At 46.6% G+C, this 17,874-nt stretch overlaps 2 protein-coding genes across 4 annotated transcripts in view; one reads left to right on the top strand and one right to left on the bottom strand.

Moving 5' to 3' along the window:
- ZNF143 (zinc finger protein 143) overlaps positions 1-17,874 on the bottom strand; it is a 274,804-nt gene that overhangs the window by 158,292 nt on the left and 98,638 nt on the right. Inside the window, exons 6-7 of the mRNA XM_085648159.1 lie at positions 15,251-15,444; positions 14,447-14,521 (exon numbers count right to left, since the gene is read on the bottom strand). Of these exons, the coding sequence (XP_085504285.1) occupies positions 14,447-14,521; positions 15,251-15,444 (269 nt within the window). The remainder of the gene's footprint in view (positions 1-14,446; positions 14,522-15,250; positions 15,445-17,874) is intronic.
- LOC146857603 (uncharacterized) overlaps positions 1-17,874 on the top strand; it is a 426,280-nt gene that overhangs the window by 341,255 nt on the left and 67,151 nt on the right. The window lies entirely within an intron of this gene.

The raw sequence follows: 17,874 nt of genomic DNA, 5'->3' as shown, positions 1-17,874 counted from the left end.
ATCCTCACGACCTCTATCTGCCAGCCAACGGGCTATCCACTGTAGCTGCGCAGCCAGGTAGTAATGTTCGAAACACGGCATTGCAAGTCCCCCTTGGTCAGTGGGAAGGTACAGCTTGGGCAACGCGACTCTGTGACGCGTGGCACCCCATAGGAAGTCCCGGAGGGACCGCGCCAAACCTGCAAAGAAAGACGCCGGAACATATACAGGCAGATTGGCGAAATAGTACAGGAGACGGGGTAAAATCACCATTTTAACTAATGCTATACGGACCGAGAGAGGAAACGTGCCCCAGAACTTCATCTGAGCCCAGACTGCGAATACGGCTCTGCCGAAGTTGCCCTCCACAAGATCCGCTGGCTGACGATATATCTGGATACCCAAATAGCGGAAGGTATCCGGTCGCCATTGCACCTGCACTCCCCTAAGATGATAACTCGGTCTTGGGTGTCAGCTCTGAACGCATATAGGCAGGCCTTAGCAGCGTTCACCCGGAGGCCTGAGAGGGCCTCGAATTCCAGCAGAATACGCTCCAGGTCAATAGGAATGTGAGACACATCCCTGACAAAGACCAGCAGGTCGTCCGCATAAAGTGACACTTGATGTGTCGCATCGCCCAGGGGAATGCCGTCAGTCAGCTCCCTGCGGAGCGTGGCTCCATTGCGAGCGCAAACAGGAGGGGTGAGAGCGGGCACCCTTGCCTAGTGCCGCGGCCAATAGGGATGGCATCAGATATGTACGGCCCGGTTCTCACTCTCACCGTGGGGTCCTTGTACAGAAGGGCTGCCAATTGGAGGAAGCCGAGGCCCAGCCCGAACTGCGACAATGCCGCCACTAGATATCCCCATTCCAGGCAGTCAAAGGCCTTTTCAAGGTCTAGAACTAGGCAGCCCGCCCTGGGCCATTGTTGGACACTGTCGGAAAAACCGCCGCAGGTGAAGGGAGGTACTGTGCTTAGGTACAAAGCCATTTTGGTTGACATGCACCAGCGCCAGCACCGCTGGCGCCAGGCGCTCTGCCAACACCTTCGCCAAAATGTTATAATCTGCATTAAGCAGAGCGAGGGGGCGGTAAGACCCCAGTTGGGTGGGATCCTGCCCAGGCTTGAGCAGAGATACCAAATAGGCCTTCCGCATTGAGCCGGGCAAGGTACGCTCCTCAAGGGCGGCCAAATAGAGAGTGTGCAATTTGGGTACCAGTGTTTCCCGATAGGTCTTATAATATTCTGCCGGGAGCCCATCGGGGCCCGGCACCTTCCCAGAGGCCAAAGAGGCGACCGCATCCCTGATCTCACCCGCAGTGAGGGCGCTCTCGAGTGACTCCTGGTGTTCATCTGGGACCGTGGGCAGACAAGCAGCCTCCAGGAACTGATCCAGGTCATGCGCCTGCCGGCATCCCGTCGAGCAATACAGAGACGCGTAATGCGCCGTCATTACCTGATGAATCTCCCACTGTGTGTACACAAGCGATCCGTCAGGCCCGCGTATAGCGCCTATCGGAGCGTGAACAGTCTCCTGCCTGAGCAGCCAGGCCAGTAGCCTCCCTGCCCTATCTGACGTGGCATGAACACGAGCCGAGTGGGCCGCATAATTGTGACAGTGCAGGCGTTCCAGCAGTTCGGCATGGCGCGCCCGAAGCCACAGCAGCTGGGTCGAATCACGACCGCTGCCCTCCCCGAGCTGCTCGCACGAGAGTAGGCGAGATTCCAAGGTGGCAAGTGACAATGTGAGTTGCTTGCGTATATTCCACGTCGCGCCTAAACAATGCCCCCTGATGCTGGACTTATGGGCATCCCACTCTATCAGTTTGCTGCTCGTAGTGCCCTCGTTCAGATCAAAGAACTGTTCTATCGCGGTGCCCAAGGAGGCTCGGAATTCTACATCCTCCAGAGCTGCTGACTGGAGGCGCCACGTGGGGATTGGGGGACGGCCAGGGTTCCATCGGAGGCACAGCCTAAGGGGGTTATGATCAGAGTGCGTCCGACCTAGATATTCTGCCTGATCTAACAGGGAAGCAAAGAATAGGAGCCCACCACCCTGTCAAGACGCACATGGAGGTCATGTACCGCCGAATAGTACGAGCAGACGCGGTCGTCGGGGTGCAGATTGCGCCACACATCGACCAAAGCCCAGCGCGATATCCAGTTATTCAGAGTCCGTGCATTCGAGCCCACTTGTGTATTACGGAGGGGCGGAAAGGACCGGTCAAGGTGCACGTCGAGGACTGAGTTAAAATCCCCGCCCAGTAGCGAAGGGAGACCCGCGTACGGTGCTAACACCGTGGACAGATGGGCAAGGAATGATGATTGTTCAACGTTTGGGGCGTACAATGAGCCTAGCAATATATGTTGTCCATTAAGTCGCCCGCGCACTAATGTGTATCTCCCAGCCAGGACGACCAGTACCTCCGTACATGTGAACGGGGTACCCGCCCTCACCCAGACCAACGTGCCCCTGGCGTGTGCAGAATATGTAGTTTCGAATAGTTGAGGCAACTGGGCTATTTCTGCCTGTGTCATGTGAGTCTCCTGAAGGAGGGCTATGGCCGCCTTGTGTCTCTGCAGATAAGCAAAAATGGAATATCTACGCGCTGGCGTGTGCATGCCCCGAATATTCCATGTGATTATTTTGGTGGTGGCCATTTGAAGCAACTATAGACTGCATAGGTGGCGGGCCGGGGTCCGCTCGACCAACAGGAGGAACATGGGTTCATTATGTCAAGCCGGTGCGCTGCATTGATAAACAAAACAAAGAAGCATATACATGGTGCCAAGCACGCGAGCTGAACATCAAAACCAATATAACTAACAGGGCAAACCCCTGTGCGGGCATTCGTCCAAACTGTAAGCTAAACGCTTATGGAGTAAAACTAAGCCAGGTAGTGGCTGACGGGTGCTTAGTGTGACTTTAGCTGCCGTGAGCTGCTCCCCTACCACGGTGCCCCTGCGCGCGCTGTGGATGTCTCCTGTAGCATGGGCTTGGACAAGCATGGGCGGGTGACCTAACTACATCTATCTACGCCTCCTGCCGCAGATTCCACCTGGCGCACCGTCCCTCCCCTGAGCGGGGCCTCCCATCCCCCCGCACACACACAGCGGCCAGCTAGACGCAGCACTGCCATCACACAGCACTTTACCACATTATACATCAGAATCTTTAAGCAGTCGGCCACCATGACTCATTGTCTATCCCTTGTTGACGTTTATGCCAGTGGGTGCTGTCCTCGCGTCGCTCCCGGTTCACATGATCGGCTCAGAAGTCTGGGGGGTCACCATCAGCATTAGTTAGTCCTCGGAGAGCGTGGTGGACGGAGAGGATGATCTGCTGGTCTCGGGTTCGCTATGCCTGTGAGTGTCCGCATCTCCCTGACTACTTGTAGACCCATGGGTTGCCACCGCTTCCAGCGCTCCCTGGCGTTCTAGCGTATCCGCTCCGGGCTAGGCACCATCCCCGGGCCCAGTCCCGCATCTCTTCGGGACCCTCTCCGCCGCCGGGGTCTCTTCCCCCGTTGATTGCCAAGTTCCGGATCCGGAGGTCTCTGTCCACTACACCGCCCATCTCCTCCAGCCAGTCCCAGACCTCCGATGGGGCATCAAAGAAGCGAGTCCCCTCCTTTGTGACCACTCTGAGGCGTGACGGATATAGCAAAGAGTATGGGATTTCCAGGTCACGTAGCCGGCGCTTCACCGCCAGATAGTTGCTCCTCCGCCTCTGCACCACCGCCGTGTAGTCCGGGAAGAGTGGATTATAACATACATGCCAATATAAAAACATCAATGAGATACTACGTAGCAAGATATCAAATATATACACACACACACAAAAATTGAAATAGATGACGCAGGATTGCCTGTCCCACTGCTGCTTCGCTATACGTTGCCATGTCCAGGCAATAGTGCCACGTGAAGGTATGAGCATTCATCCAGGGAGCGGCACGGTAAATCTTGTCTAGTGGAACACCAGCGAAAAGAGCAGCAGAAGAGGACACTTCTCTTGTAGAATGCGCCTTGGTCTTGGTTGTAAGCGGTTTACCCGCCTTAATATGACACAATTGGATGGTACCAGCGATCCATCGTGCAACAGTTCTTTTTGTAACAGCAGACCTCAACTTTACAGGTCCATAAGATACTAGAAGTTGATCCATGCTGCGCAGTTGCTTTGTCCTTTGCAAGTAAAACGTAAGGCATCTTTTTACATCTAAAGAGTGAGGAGATTTTTCTGCCAGTGATGAAGGATCCGGAAAAAAGGGCGCAGAATTACAGGTTCATTAAGGTGAAACTGAGATGGTACCTTTGGTATAAATTTAGGATTTGTTCGTAGCATCAGTTGGTCCTCTGTGAAGCGTAAGTAAGGCTCTTTAATGGTGAAGGCTTCAATTTCACTTACTCTTCTGGCAGATGTAAGCACGAGATGCAAAGCCACTTTCCATGTGAGAAACTTGAGCTCTATTTTGTGAATTGGCTCAAAAGGTGGTTTCATTAACTGTGAGAGGACCACATTAAGGCGCCATTCTGGTGGATGAGGCCTAATAGGGGAAACAGTCCTGAAAAGGCCCTTTCATTAACTGTTTGATGATGTGAGAAGAGCAGAGAGAAGAGGCGTCAGACGTCTGTCTATATTGGGAGAGGGCCGCGAGGTGGACCCTTACTGAAGCATACACCAGACCTGATCTTGCCAGAGACAAGAGATAAGGCAAGATTTGTTCTGGGGAAGAGTGAAGAGGGTGAGTGTCATTGCGAAGGCGCCAAGAACAAAAACGTTTCCATTTCAGTCTATATGTTTTAATAGTAGACTCAGCTCTTGCCCTGGACAATATATCTCTACAATCCTGAGGGATAACTAAATCCTTGTACTCACTGAACTCAGGTTCCAGGCATGCAATTGAAGAGAAGCTGGGTGCGGATGCAGGATCTGTTCTTTGTTCATCGTTAGCAGGATGGCTGACAAAGGAAGGCGATAAGGTTTGGATTGCGACAGCAGGAGTAGCTCAGTGAACCAGTGCTGACGTGGCCAACGTGGAGCAATGAGGATGAGATGGCACGGTTCCCATTTCATTTTCATCAGCACCCTGGAGATTAGGGGATATGGGGGAAAAGCGTACGCAAATATTTCTGACCATCTTATCGAAAACGCATTCCCCCATGACCCTATCTGATGTTCCCTGCTGGCAAAGGACCGGCAGTTCTGGTTCCCTTGAGATGCAAATAGGTCCAAGTTGGGTGTTCCCCATTTCTGGAAGATGTGGTTGAGAACCAGTTGGTTGAGTTCCCACTCGTGATTTGATTGACTTAACCTTCTCAAGGTGTCTGCTAGGTTGCTCTTTATTCCTGGGAGATGCTCCGCTTTGATAGTTATTTGATGCTGTAGTGTCCATTCCCATATCCTTTGAGCTTCCCAGGATAGGATCGGAGATCTTTTTCCTCCCTGCTTGTTTAGATAATGCATGCAGGTGGTGTTGTCCGTGCATATGAGGACTGAGGATGCTCTTATCTTTGGGAGGAATGACAAGAGGGCTAGAAAAATTGCCCGTAGTTCTAAAAAATTTATATGCATTTTGGAGAGAGAGAGACTTCATTTGCCGCTTATTTGGAGGTCTTGCAGATGCGCTCCCCAGTCTTCCAAAGATGCATCTGGTGTCGGAACGAACTCTGGAAGAGGAGAAAGGAATGACAGTCCCATAGAGAGATTGCCACAAAAGAAGTGCATCCTTTATGGTTGGAGTTATCCAAATTATGTCGGCGAATGATCCGGTTATTTGAAGCCATTGGGCATCCAATTGCTCTTGAAATGGTCTCATCCTTAGACAAGCATGAGGTAGCATGAGAATGGTGGAAGACATCATCCCGAGAAAGGATTTGAGGAGGCGGACAGAAGCGCACTTTCTTTTATAGAGATCGTGAGCCAGAGATAGGATGGCGTTCAGTTTCTCTGTTGATAAGAATGCCTTGTTTTGGAGAGAGTCCAGTGTTGCTCCTAAAAACGTTAACCGATGAGAAGGAGCTAGAATAGATTTTTGAAGATTGACTTCCAGCCCTAGAGAGCGGAAGAGTTGTAGGCAGAAAGAGATGTCTTCTGAAGCTTGACGAAGAGAAGGGGCTTTTACCAGCCAATCGTCGAGGTATAGGAAGATCTGTAGGCCTTTCAGCTGCAGGAATGCTGCCACTGGAGCAAGGCACTTGGTGAAAACCCATGGAGCTGAGCGAAGGCAAGGACCTTGAATTGATAATACATGCCTGCCACAGAGAAACATAGACATTTTCGATGTCTGAGGTGGGTAGGGATATGAAAGTAAGCGTCTTCCAAGTCTAGGCTTGCTAAAAAATTCGAATGGTACAGAAGCTGCCATATCTCCTGGAGATTAACCATGCTAAAGGATGTCTTCAGCAGGTATTTGTTGAGCTTCCTGAGGTCTAGAATGGAACCCCATTCCTTCAATTTCTTCTTTTTTATCAAGAAAAAGCAAGAGCAAAAACCTTTTCCTCTCTGATAGTGTGGAACACATTATATTGCTCCTTTTTGAAGCATTAGTAAAGCCTCCTTCTTTAACCCCTTCGACGCGCATGACGGAACGGTTCCGTCATGCACGTCGGTTGGGCTGTGCTTATGACGGAACCGTTCCGTCATGGCCCCGCCCGCTCTCAGAACCTTCAGCGTGGCGCGGAAATCCGCGCCGCGCTGAAGGGGTTAACAATTGAAGATGGGGTGGTGTTGATTTCGGAGGCGGGTGATGAGGTGGCGTTGTGGTAAACTCTAGGGTATGGCCGTACTTTATTATATCCGGGACCCATTTGTCTGATGTTATTTTTTGCCATTGATGTAGGTAATGAGAGAGAGAGAGGTTTTCTTCAGTGAAAAAGACAAGGGAAGAGCGGCAGGCGGAGAAGCGTCATCACGGTTTCTGGCCTGAATCTCTGGGCTGAACTTGTTGCTTTCGCATAGGTTGTCTGGAGTAGGCAGCCTTTGGTGGCGCACGGTATTGTCGCTACTGTTGGTAGGAACACCGGTAAGAGGTGCAAGTTTGAGGCTGGTATCTTTGGTAACCTCCTCAAAAAGAATAATTTCCTCTGCCACGTGCTCCACGAAAGGGAGTCTTTCTATACTGGAGTCTTCCCAGAGCCTTAGCTGTGTCTGTGTCTGTTTTGATGGACTGCAAAGCGTCATCAATATGCTTGCAAAAGAGTGTTTCACCATCAAATGGCATATCCAAAATTTTGCTTTGCACCTCAGGGCGGAACATAGTTGCTTTCAGCCAACCCTGGCGTCTTAAGACAGCAGCTCCAGCAAGCTGACGAAAAGCTAAGGAAACAATATCCATAGAAGCATCAATAATTTTGGATGCATATCTTTCCCCCTCAAGCAGGATTTTCCTTGCTTCCATCCTCTTATCCTCTGGAAGGAGACTTAAGAAATGAGCAATGTGTCTTAAGACAGCAGCTCCAGCAAGCTGACGAAAAGCTAAGGAAACAATATCCATAGAAGCATCAATAATTTCGGATGCATATCTTTCCCCCTCAAGCAGGATTTTCCTTGCTTCCATCCTCTTATCCTCTGGAAGGAGACTTAAGAAATGAGCAATGTCCAACCACATCTGTCGATGGTACCTGGCTAAAATCGCAAGAGCGTTGGCAGCATGAACAGTTGCACCTGATGTGGTTGTAAATCTTTTTCCGATGTTATCTAAGTGCCTCCCTTCTCTGTCAGGTGGAGCAGTAATGGGCGTTAGAGGGTTCCTCAATCTCCGTTGAGCGGCCTGCGAGATAACGGAGTCAGGCTTAGGATGTCCTATTAGACAAGCTGGAGCATATTCTGGAGCTTTATACTTTTTGTCGATCCTGGGTAAGACGGGGATAACTGTGGCCGGTGTCCTCATTACCTTTAAGCCTTATTCCCATATGTGGTCTACAATGGGTATAGACCTAACAGATTTCCGAGATAGGTCTTTGATATCGTAGAGAAAGCAGTCTGATTGCTTTACCGTTAACGATAGCTGGAAACGCAACGCTGCTCTTTCTATAAAGGCATAAAAGCCGCTGATATCCTCTGGTGGAGATTCTACCATTTGCAGAGAGGGAGACGCCGGTGTTGATATGACCTAGTCATCCTATTCATCTGCTGTTTGTCCATCCTTTTGAGGTTGATTGTCCTCAATATCTCCTTCATCAGAAGTATTCCGATTATGTTGCGGCACACCAGTATCTCCCACAGGGGAGGATACCGATAGAGGTACAGAGGTACGTGGTGGAGAAGCAGCAGGCGGTGGCGGCGGTGAAGGAACAGGCGCTGAAGGAAAGCGAGTGCGACAGTCATGTAATAAGTCCTGAAGGTCTTGTACCAAAGCAACAGGAAAGTGGATCCTTGGTTTCATTAACTGGTTCCATATACTGAGTTTTTGAATGAGGAGGGTGATATTCTTGTTGGTAGTATCCCTCATATTCGTCGTCATCTTCCTCCTGATATTTGACATGTAATGGAGAAGGACTATCAGCAGGTCCAAACATCCCATCGTCATCAGATTCCTCTAAAAAGGTTGAAGGAGGTAAAGGTGATACTATTGCTGGATTTTGCAAAAATTGCCTAGTCGACGGTGTCGTCGACGAGAACGTCGTTGACGGATACACATGCGTAAGCTGTAAAGTAGATGGACACTTACGACCAGGCGTGGGATATAACGTCGTCAGCTTCGTCGACGATAGCGGCGTCTGCATCGTTGACCCAGCACACTCTGCACCAGCCAAGCCTGGCCTGTGCCGGAGTGAACAAAGACCTGAGGACGACCCCACGGCGACTGTGACCCCGAGTCCGGCACCCAAGGACCTCCCTCGACACTCCTGAAGAAGCCTGCAGCCTCAGAACAAGGTACCCCCCCAACCGCGACCAACAGAGGGTAAGATTTCCCGACTCCAAAAGGCACCCCAGCAGCCGGCGCCCGCGGCCCCCTTTGCCCAATCCCGGGGTAACTACCTATCCTCCAACTACCCAACTTACCTCTCGAAGTGGTGGTGGTGGCACCTGAAGAATCCTCGTCCCCAAGCTTGCAGTCTTTTTCTAAACCGGAGATTTCCCATTGAAATCAATTGAGCGCCCGAAGGCTCAAGAGCACCCTGCACCCAGCCGCCCGAGTGGCCCTGGCAGTGCAACCTCTACACCTATCTAATTCCCCACTTGCCCTGAGTAAGTGACCAGGAGCCCAGCTCCCACAGCCGCGTGGCCTGCTAGTCAGCAGCCACCAACCAAGGCCCCCATCCCTCGTAGGATAACATTGGTCCTAGCTCTCTCTGCACCCGGCCGTCCTAGTGCCGCTGAGGGTGAACTAACTGTACCTACCTGACCCTGGGAGACCCCTGAGTCTATACCCAGAACCTGAACTCTGCCAGTCGAGTACTTACCTTTAAACCGATAACTCAATTTTCTCCATAGAGTAACATTGACTGGCTTTTCCTGAAATTTCTTTTAAGTGTGGACTTTTCAAAACTTAAAATATTCACCAAAAATCAGCCGAGTAACGAAAACGAAAATACTCACCTGCTCTTAGGTGAGCTCCCAGTGCTGGATCTTGGTGCCCAGCACTGACTCTGAAAAATACTTACAACTGTACTTACCAGTAAACCAATTTTCTGCCATAGGAAATCATTGACTGTTTTTCTGTGAAATTTCTTCTAAGTGTCAATTTCTACAATCTTTAAATATTCTTTAAAAATCGTATAATTTCTGAAAACGTAATTACTTACCTGTTTTGGATAAAGGTCACAGTACTGAGTCTAGGCACCCAGCACTGGATTACAAAAGTAACGAGAACATACTATACCTGCAACTTGAATTTTCTGTCACAGGGAATCATTGACTGTTTGCTATGAAATATTTTCTGTGTCAACTTTTAAAATAGCAAAATATTGTCTAAAAATCGTCACAGTAATTAAGTCGACTTTTATCACTTGATTCCAAGTACTGACCCAGGACTGAATCTAGGATCCAGTCCTGGAATTCCAAAAGTAATCCTAAAAGTAATCTGTGGCAAATAACTTGAAACTTCCATTGAACTCAATGCATTATTGTGTTTAGAATTGTGTTGCCTATAGCAACCACTTGTAACTTTCTACAAAAGTCAATTGCATATTGCAAAAGTATTTATATCGAGCATCTCATTCTGAGAAAGTATTTTTTAATGCCTATTGTTGGTTCTAAAATAAAACAAGCATATATTTTTTATATATAAACCATTGGCCTAGAGTTCAGTTATTGAGTGTCTGAGACCATTTGCTGGCTGAGTGTGTGCAACAAATGCTTTACACTGTCCTCTGATGCTGCCTTACTGTTCGACCAAGCTACCACTTTAGAGAGTAAGGTTATATCTAACTTTAGCCTCTGCCAAACCTCTGGGGACTGTGGACTCTGTACACCCTGTATCTATTTGAGAACAGTATATACAGTGCCACTTTCTCACAGGGACCCAAAGTCTCATGGGAGACCTTCCTCCAGTTTCTCCTTTCCTCATACATTCGTCTGGCGTTATTGTTCAATGAAATGCCAGTCCAGCTGAAAGGAACTAACCAGTGGTCCGACCAGGTTAAAGGTATTGGGACCTCTACTTTCAGGGTGGGAACATTAGGGAAAATGAGATCCAACGTATGGTCAGCCTTATGGGTGGGCGCACACACCTTTTGAACCAAATTCACGCCCTTAAGCATGTCTGCCAACTGAGAGGCCAAGAAACAGTTGCCATTGTCCATATGGACATTAAAGTCTCCGAGGACTATAAAATTGGCATGCCTCAACGACAAGTCTGCAATGGTGTCACATAACTCAAGCGGATGGCTGGCCGGAGTATCAGGGGGTCTGTAGGCCAGCAGTCCGGCAATGGATGATGCAGGGGAGGTTTTGATGCAAAAATACAGTGCCTCAATCATCTCAGTGCTCTCAATTCTCTTGCATAAGATTTCCCAGACATCTCTCAAAATAACAGCAAGTCCGCCCCCCATCTTGTTGCCTACTCGATTAACAGTGACGATCCGAAAACCCTCAGGTATCGCCAGCAGTATGTCACGGTTGGTACTTTATTTTAACCAAGTTTCGGTTAAGAACATAAGGTCCCAGGTATTAGACTCTAACGAAAGCCAGACATCGTCTGCGTGTTTTGAGAGAGATCTACAATTTATCAGACAGGCCTTATGGTTGGAGCTAGTGGCCCTCTGGTGTGCTATAGGTGTCTTTAAAAAAATGGTCCCATGGTTTATCCACCCATCTTCCTTCCTCAAACAGAAGGTGCATACGTTGCAATGTGGCTCCTGACCGTGCCACTCCTGACTAGTCGGGCAAAGATCAATGCAAGCGGGCCTCATGCAGGCCGCTTTGTTCATACCTAGTAGCTGCTCCCTGGACCAGGCAAACCTGGCTAAAGGTCCGGACACAGACGGGCATAGACAGGCTTGCCTTTGGCGCCCATTAAGTAGGGAATCTTGAGGTCGGGACGTAACAACTAGACCGCCGACCCAAGATGGCGCCTGACAGTGTCCCACTCTGGAGAGTGAAGATGGCTGCTATGCCTGTGGCGCTATGCTGCCAGAAATCGCAGAGCAGGGGCCACAGAGAACCCACCGCCAAACAAAGTCCCATGTATGAGGGGGGAGGACAAAGAATGGCCTGTTGCACCCTGCAACACGCAGCATTGCAAACTGATTAAAGTATTTAAAATATCTAGCAGCAAACAGTACACAGCATACATTAAAACAGTTTCACCACTAGTCGTGCATTTAAAAGCCTACTGCACCCTGCAACACGCAGCAGTGCAGAAAAAGTTAAAATAGTTAAAACGTAAAACGTAGAAATAGTGGCAGATTAACACTGATAGTGCGATAATGTCCCACCGATTTCTACTGGAGTCCGCTCAAACGCTTTTTCACTGCATACCCTACATTGTTATATTGCTTATGTAGTGAAGTCAATTTATTTAAGGCAATATATATTTTTACCAAGGAAAGGATCAGGTTTTGATTATTGTGTGGATCAAACTTTCTTGATATAAGGAGTACCTCACTAGATCCTTGACTACTAACTAATAGGCAGTGAAGGATGTTAAAGTCTGAGATGGTGCCGATTTCACATTAATCGCCCTGCACTCATACATGCACAACTCATGCCATACCTATACAGACATACCACTCACCCTCCACTCATATAGGCACTCCCCTCACCCTGCACTCACACAGCACAACTTATTATATAGTCCCCACTCATGCACCCACACTGGTACACTTCTCACCCTGCACTAATGCGGACACACTGCTCACCCACTCTGCACTTATTAGGCACAATGCTCACCCACCCTGCAACCACATAGGCAAACTGCTCACCTACCCAGCAATTACAGAGGCACATTGCTCACCCACCCTGCACTCACACAGGCGAAATTCATGTTATACTCATACTAACCCCAACCCCTGCAATCACAAAGTAGGACCACTTACCTGAGGCTCAGACAGGCACAACTCACTCTATCCTTGTGCAAACACCTCATCAGTACCTACATAGGTACAATGCGCTCTTTGCACTCACAATTACTCACCCTGCACTCTCACAAAGACAGAAACACAGATAAGCAAGAACAGCAGGAGGAGACAGGAGTAACAGGGGAAGCATGGCAGGAGTCGGTCGGCACCTAGAGGTGAAGGTCGAAACTGACGAAGGAAAAGAGGGCAGTGGGAAATGATGTGGACAACAAGGACCAAGGGCAGCATGAGGGTGCTGGCCAGGTGTCCAGCAGTGGAGAAGGGTGGCTTAGCAAATGAGTGGGCACAACAAGAGAGGACAAGGACAAATATGCAGCATTAGAGGAGTACACCAGGCACCCAAGTTGGAAAAGCATGGCCCATCTGTGTGCATGGAAAAACAAAAGAGGACGGAGATAATGGGTCAACATGGCAGGAGTCCGTCGGGTAGCAAGAGGTGAAAAAAGGCAATCCATTGGAGGACCAGGGGAAAGTGGGAGAGGACAGGGCCAACAGGAGCAACACTGAGTCATAATGGGCTAACCATCCCTTCCTTTCCTTGGCTAGTTTATCTTCTGCAGCACTAGCCGGAAAGTTCATACCATCTAGAAACCCTTTCACTATCCCATGCTGCGCAGTGAGGAGGGCCTGAACATAAAAGGAAAAAAAGGTGACAGTTGTGGCACAGACATAAAGGAAAGACAACTTCCGGCCCTTTCAATGTGTTGCTCCAGTCTTGTGAGTTTCCACGCCACTGTGTCATTACATTAGGTGAGGAGAAATGCCCTGAAAAGCAAGTAAGAGTGAAAAAAGTACTCTTTTTCAGGGACAGCACCTAACCTGTGCCAAATCAAATGCTGTACTTAAGGTAATCAACATTTGGGTGGAGCCAAAGGCTCTCTCTCATTCTGCTGTGTCATTAACATTTGACTGCTACGGCCATCTTGGGTGAGGGGAATTCTTGAGTAGGAGTGTAACAAGCACTATATTTTGGGGGCAGGGCACAATATCTACCCAATCAAATGCTGTACTCAATGTATTTAACATCTGTGCAGAGCTATGCCCCTCTTTTAGTAGTGTTTCCCAAAGCTCTTTTTCAGTTGATAACATATAGTTGACAGCTGCACTGCCAAACAAGACTCAAAAATATACCCTCAGATTGATGACCACTATGCAGTTTTTTCCTTTCTGAAAATGTTTCAAGGGCAGTTCTGGACAGCCACCTCTGCAGGGGGTCATGCTAAACGTGTGAAATTGGTGCTTCATTGTAAAGACTTCAACCGCCTGTGAATGTGTGGATCCATAAACAGCTGAGATATGACTCTATAATTTGTTTCTTCTAAGCCTGACATTGTGTACTGGATGCATGACGCCATGCTCTGCAGGTTCTATAAAACCGCTGTGTTGTTCACCTGCCTGGAGCAAGTGGGAAGACTTATGCTTCCAAGAAGCCGTCTTTAAGGTGAAAACCAAACACTCACCTATGAATTGCTTCGTAAGAGTGGGATACCATTTGAATCTTAGTTGGTTAACAAAGAATCAATGATCAGACAGAGTGCCTTCAGAATGCCTAACATGATCTGGAAACTTAAAGGAGTTTGGAGCAAGGCTGAGATGAGTAAAGGAAAAGTAGTGCACTAAGTGTAAAGCACATCCCAGTCCTCAACAGCTGGCTCAAAAACAGAAGGCGGGTTGGTTTGAAGGTCAGAGTTAAGAGAACAGATAGCAAGGCAATATACCTTAATTTAACATTTCCGCAGCTTACGGAGAAACGCATACGGATGCTACTGGGTGGTGACAGCTGGAACAAACTGAGAATGGGAACTGGTCAAAAGTGATAGAATTTACAAGGCAAATTCAAACAAAACACCTCTTTAGAAACAATAAGCACATTGTAGAATATCATTAACAATAAAGGGAGATCAAACAGCACAACAGGACATTTCACTGTAAAGATGTACTAACCTGCATTTTTTTTTCTTGGTCATTTTCCCCCATCATTCCTGTGTTGCTGATTCCTTCACTACCATCGATAGACACCTAGCAATATAAAGATGTACTGACATAATTAAAATAGTCCATTTTGTTATCAATTTGAAAATAAATTAAAAGGGTCTTACTTTCTTCTAGCTCTAGTTCCAATAGTTCACAGGCTGCTTCAGTAGTGATAACCCTCTATAGGAGAATGACCAGATACCCACAATACACCTTTGAACAGGGATCATAAATACTGTTCCTGAAGTAACAATTTTCCAGCGTCTCTTTTCAGAGCGGCAGATTCAAACTTTCAGGACCTGTAGGATATTTTACTAATGGGAACACATAAAGTGAGGTAGGCTTTATTTTGAAGTTCTGATTAACACAAAATACGTTTTGGATGTGCTCCCTATGACACAATACATTCCCTACCAAATTTCAAATGAATGTAAAGACATCCATGACTAGGTAAGTGTGTCTCATTCCAAAAATGAGTGATTTCCAAAAAAAACTGAAGATAAATACACTAATCTCAGAAGACACTTAAGGCTTTGATATAACTTACTGACCTTTAGAGAGCATCGTAATCATTTCCTTGGTCATTATAAACGTAGGAAATGGCAATGCAAGATAACAAAAATAAATTTTAACTTTGTTTTCTTGTTCTTGTCAGTTACTATTTGAATTGCACACAAAAAATGTATTCCTTCATTTAAGTATTTTTGCAAGTATCTGTTTAAAGCTTTCATACAATATGTAATCTAGCATGTGAATCTTATGAATATAGTTTACCTTTGCTGCATATTGCTCCAATGCACTTATGGTATCTGCATCAATGGAAGCATCTGAGTGAAGTCCAGCAACAGTGCCATCGGCTTGAATGGCTAAAATAGTGTCCGACTGAGGCACTTGCACTGAATGGTGAATGTAGGCTGTGGTCCCATCTTCTAGCTGAACCGCCTGCAATGCATTCTGGTCATAACTGTCTGAGAGACGACATTTAAAAAAAAATAATAAATGATCAACCAATGATTGACTATTTAGTGCTTAAAGAACAATTCAGGAGAAAAGTGTGCTTTCGCCTTACTGATGTTTTCTGAAAAAAAGAATGGAATCTTGGAAGGTGACTGAGAAACGTTTTTAGGAGTACTCGATAAAGGTTCAGTTGATATACGATTAAGAAATCGTTAGAGAGGGATTGGTTTTGCAGCATTAGTTTTGTACAATTTTCCTGGACAATAAATGCAGAAAACAGTGATTTTCAGACAAAACAGTGTCCATTAACAAAATAAAATCTTGGTACATGGAATGAGTCATGTAACACACACAATGATGTCATTAAACACTTAGGCACTGATTACATGTGGACCAGAAATGAGGTATTTACTGGGTGCAGCAAATACATTATATTCCTAGTTTTTTACTTGGAGACAAGCCGTAACAAGTAAAAATGTGTATTAAACCACCGTCTCTGTTTCGGTACACCCTTACCCAGAAGTGGCTGATATATACATAGATCAGGGCCAGATAATGGGGCAATCACTTGAATGTAAGGTCACACTGTAGTCACATATTAGTGACGGAAAAGAGTGAACAAATGAATTCTTAAAATTACCATTTTCTTACTGTTTAGGTTAAAAGACTGAGATTCACACTTTATGATGTGCATTGTGAGCTTTGAAAAGGTGACCAATTCATCCCCATAAAGAGCTCCGATTCATACTTGTCAGGATATTATAACAGTAAAGAAAGCTTTTTTCCTGTAGTTAAAAATCAGACAGACTGCATATGGTAGAGTGAATACTCCAACCCTCTAACCCACAAACCACCACCATGCACGTCACCAGCCTAGTTCATTAAGTCTAAATAAATAAAAACTTTAAAAAACTGAATATTGAAGAATAGTCTTATCCAGTTAATGCAGACCCAATATAAATGTGTATTCTTGGCAGATAAGGGATTAAAAGTTTCTGGATGATCCACTCTATCAGGATCACCAAATAACCTGGTATAATACCCAGTAGTCTGCCTGGGCAATCTCAGGAGCCAGGATGCCAAGTTGTAAAGGAATAGCTTGCCTGCAATTTGGATAGAAGGTTATGTCAGAATGAGATCCTCCAATGTGACCAGCATTGGGGTTTTAGAAGGACTGGTTGCCACCAAGTCAAGGGAGGTGATCATACCCATATTGGTTTTGGATACTAAACATTGTAAAATAATTTGTAGACTAATCAATGGGCAGGGTATTTTGTGATGTAAGCAGTAGTGAACAAGTGGATCTCTGTAAAGCTCATTTTTTAGATTAAGAAGTTGACGACAACTGGGTTCATAACCCAATCATGCTCTTCCCACAGAACTCATCATCACACTTGAATAAGACGGGGGCACACTGATGGCGGCAACTGCTGTGAGTGCTCACGTAGCTGCAGGTATGCACAGGGGTGGTACAGCCTGGCAGTGTAAAGCCTAACATTCTGAAAAGTGCTTCACATCATGCTTTCAGAGTCTCTGCATTTTGTACTTGTTGTAAAGGGCAGGTCTCACAATGGATGGGCATTGTCAGACTCAAAAGGAGTGACAGGATCAGCATGCTACGGTGATGCTAGGCAGGATCCAGCATGTGCTCCTGTCCTTTTTATGTGCACATTATTTCTGTAAATATTGGATAGCTAACTGCTTGATGTACTAAAAGGCTATTGGGTCAAAGTGTGCTTTATAAACTTGACTACCCATAGTACTCTATTGAGAGTGTCTGCCGTGTTGTTCTGTTCTGTGTAAATCCAATGGCAAGAGAACGCTCTTGTTCCAGGGACTGAGAGGTGTCATGATCTAATTTCTCCTAATTTCGTTATGTAATGTATACTGGTTGGTGATGCTGGTTTGAATTAAAACCAACTTCTTAGTAATCATGGACAAGAATGTTTTTACAGCAAGACAGAATCGCTATCAGTTCCAAAACGTTTAAGGAATAAAAGAGAGAAATGAGAGCAAAGGTGTTGGCAGAGACTGGCTACCCAGAGGGACAAAGATAGAAAGTACAGTGAGAAACAGCTCATTTATGCATTTATGATATCATGTAGTGTCCCTCATATGAGTATAACAAAATGGCTAAATCTAAGGTTAAATGCATATTTTGTGAAATGCACATGCATCTTTGTAAGTGTATAAAGCTCTGGAGAAAGCAAAGATACCTACAAAAAAACACAATCGAAATAAAGCAGAAGACATCGAAAGGAAGACAAGTATTGACACACAAGCAAAGATAGAACAAGCATGACCATGCACAAAGGTTCACAATCAAAACACAGAGGATAGCCAAGGGAGATTTACAGACCTAGAAGTGGTTGATTACCCAACTTCTAAACCAAAACAACATAGAACCCCTGGGTCTATAAATAGCAACATGGTGCTAGTGG

This window comes from Triturus cristatus, chromosome 3_2 (genome assembly GCF_964204655.1).
Source record: "Triturus cristatus chromosome 3_2, aTriCri1.1, whole genome shotgun sequence".
Classification (NCBI taxonomy): Eukaryota; Metazoa; Chordata; class Amphibia; order Caudata; family Salamandridae; genus Triturus; species Triturus cristatus.
Note: the sequence above shows the minus strand (reverse complement) of the source record. Positions and strands in the feature narration are given on the sequence as shown.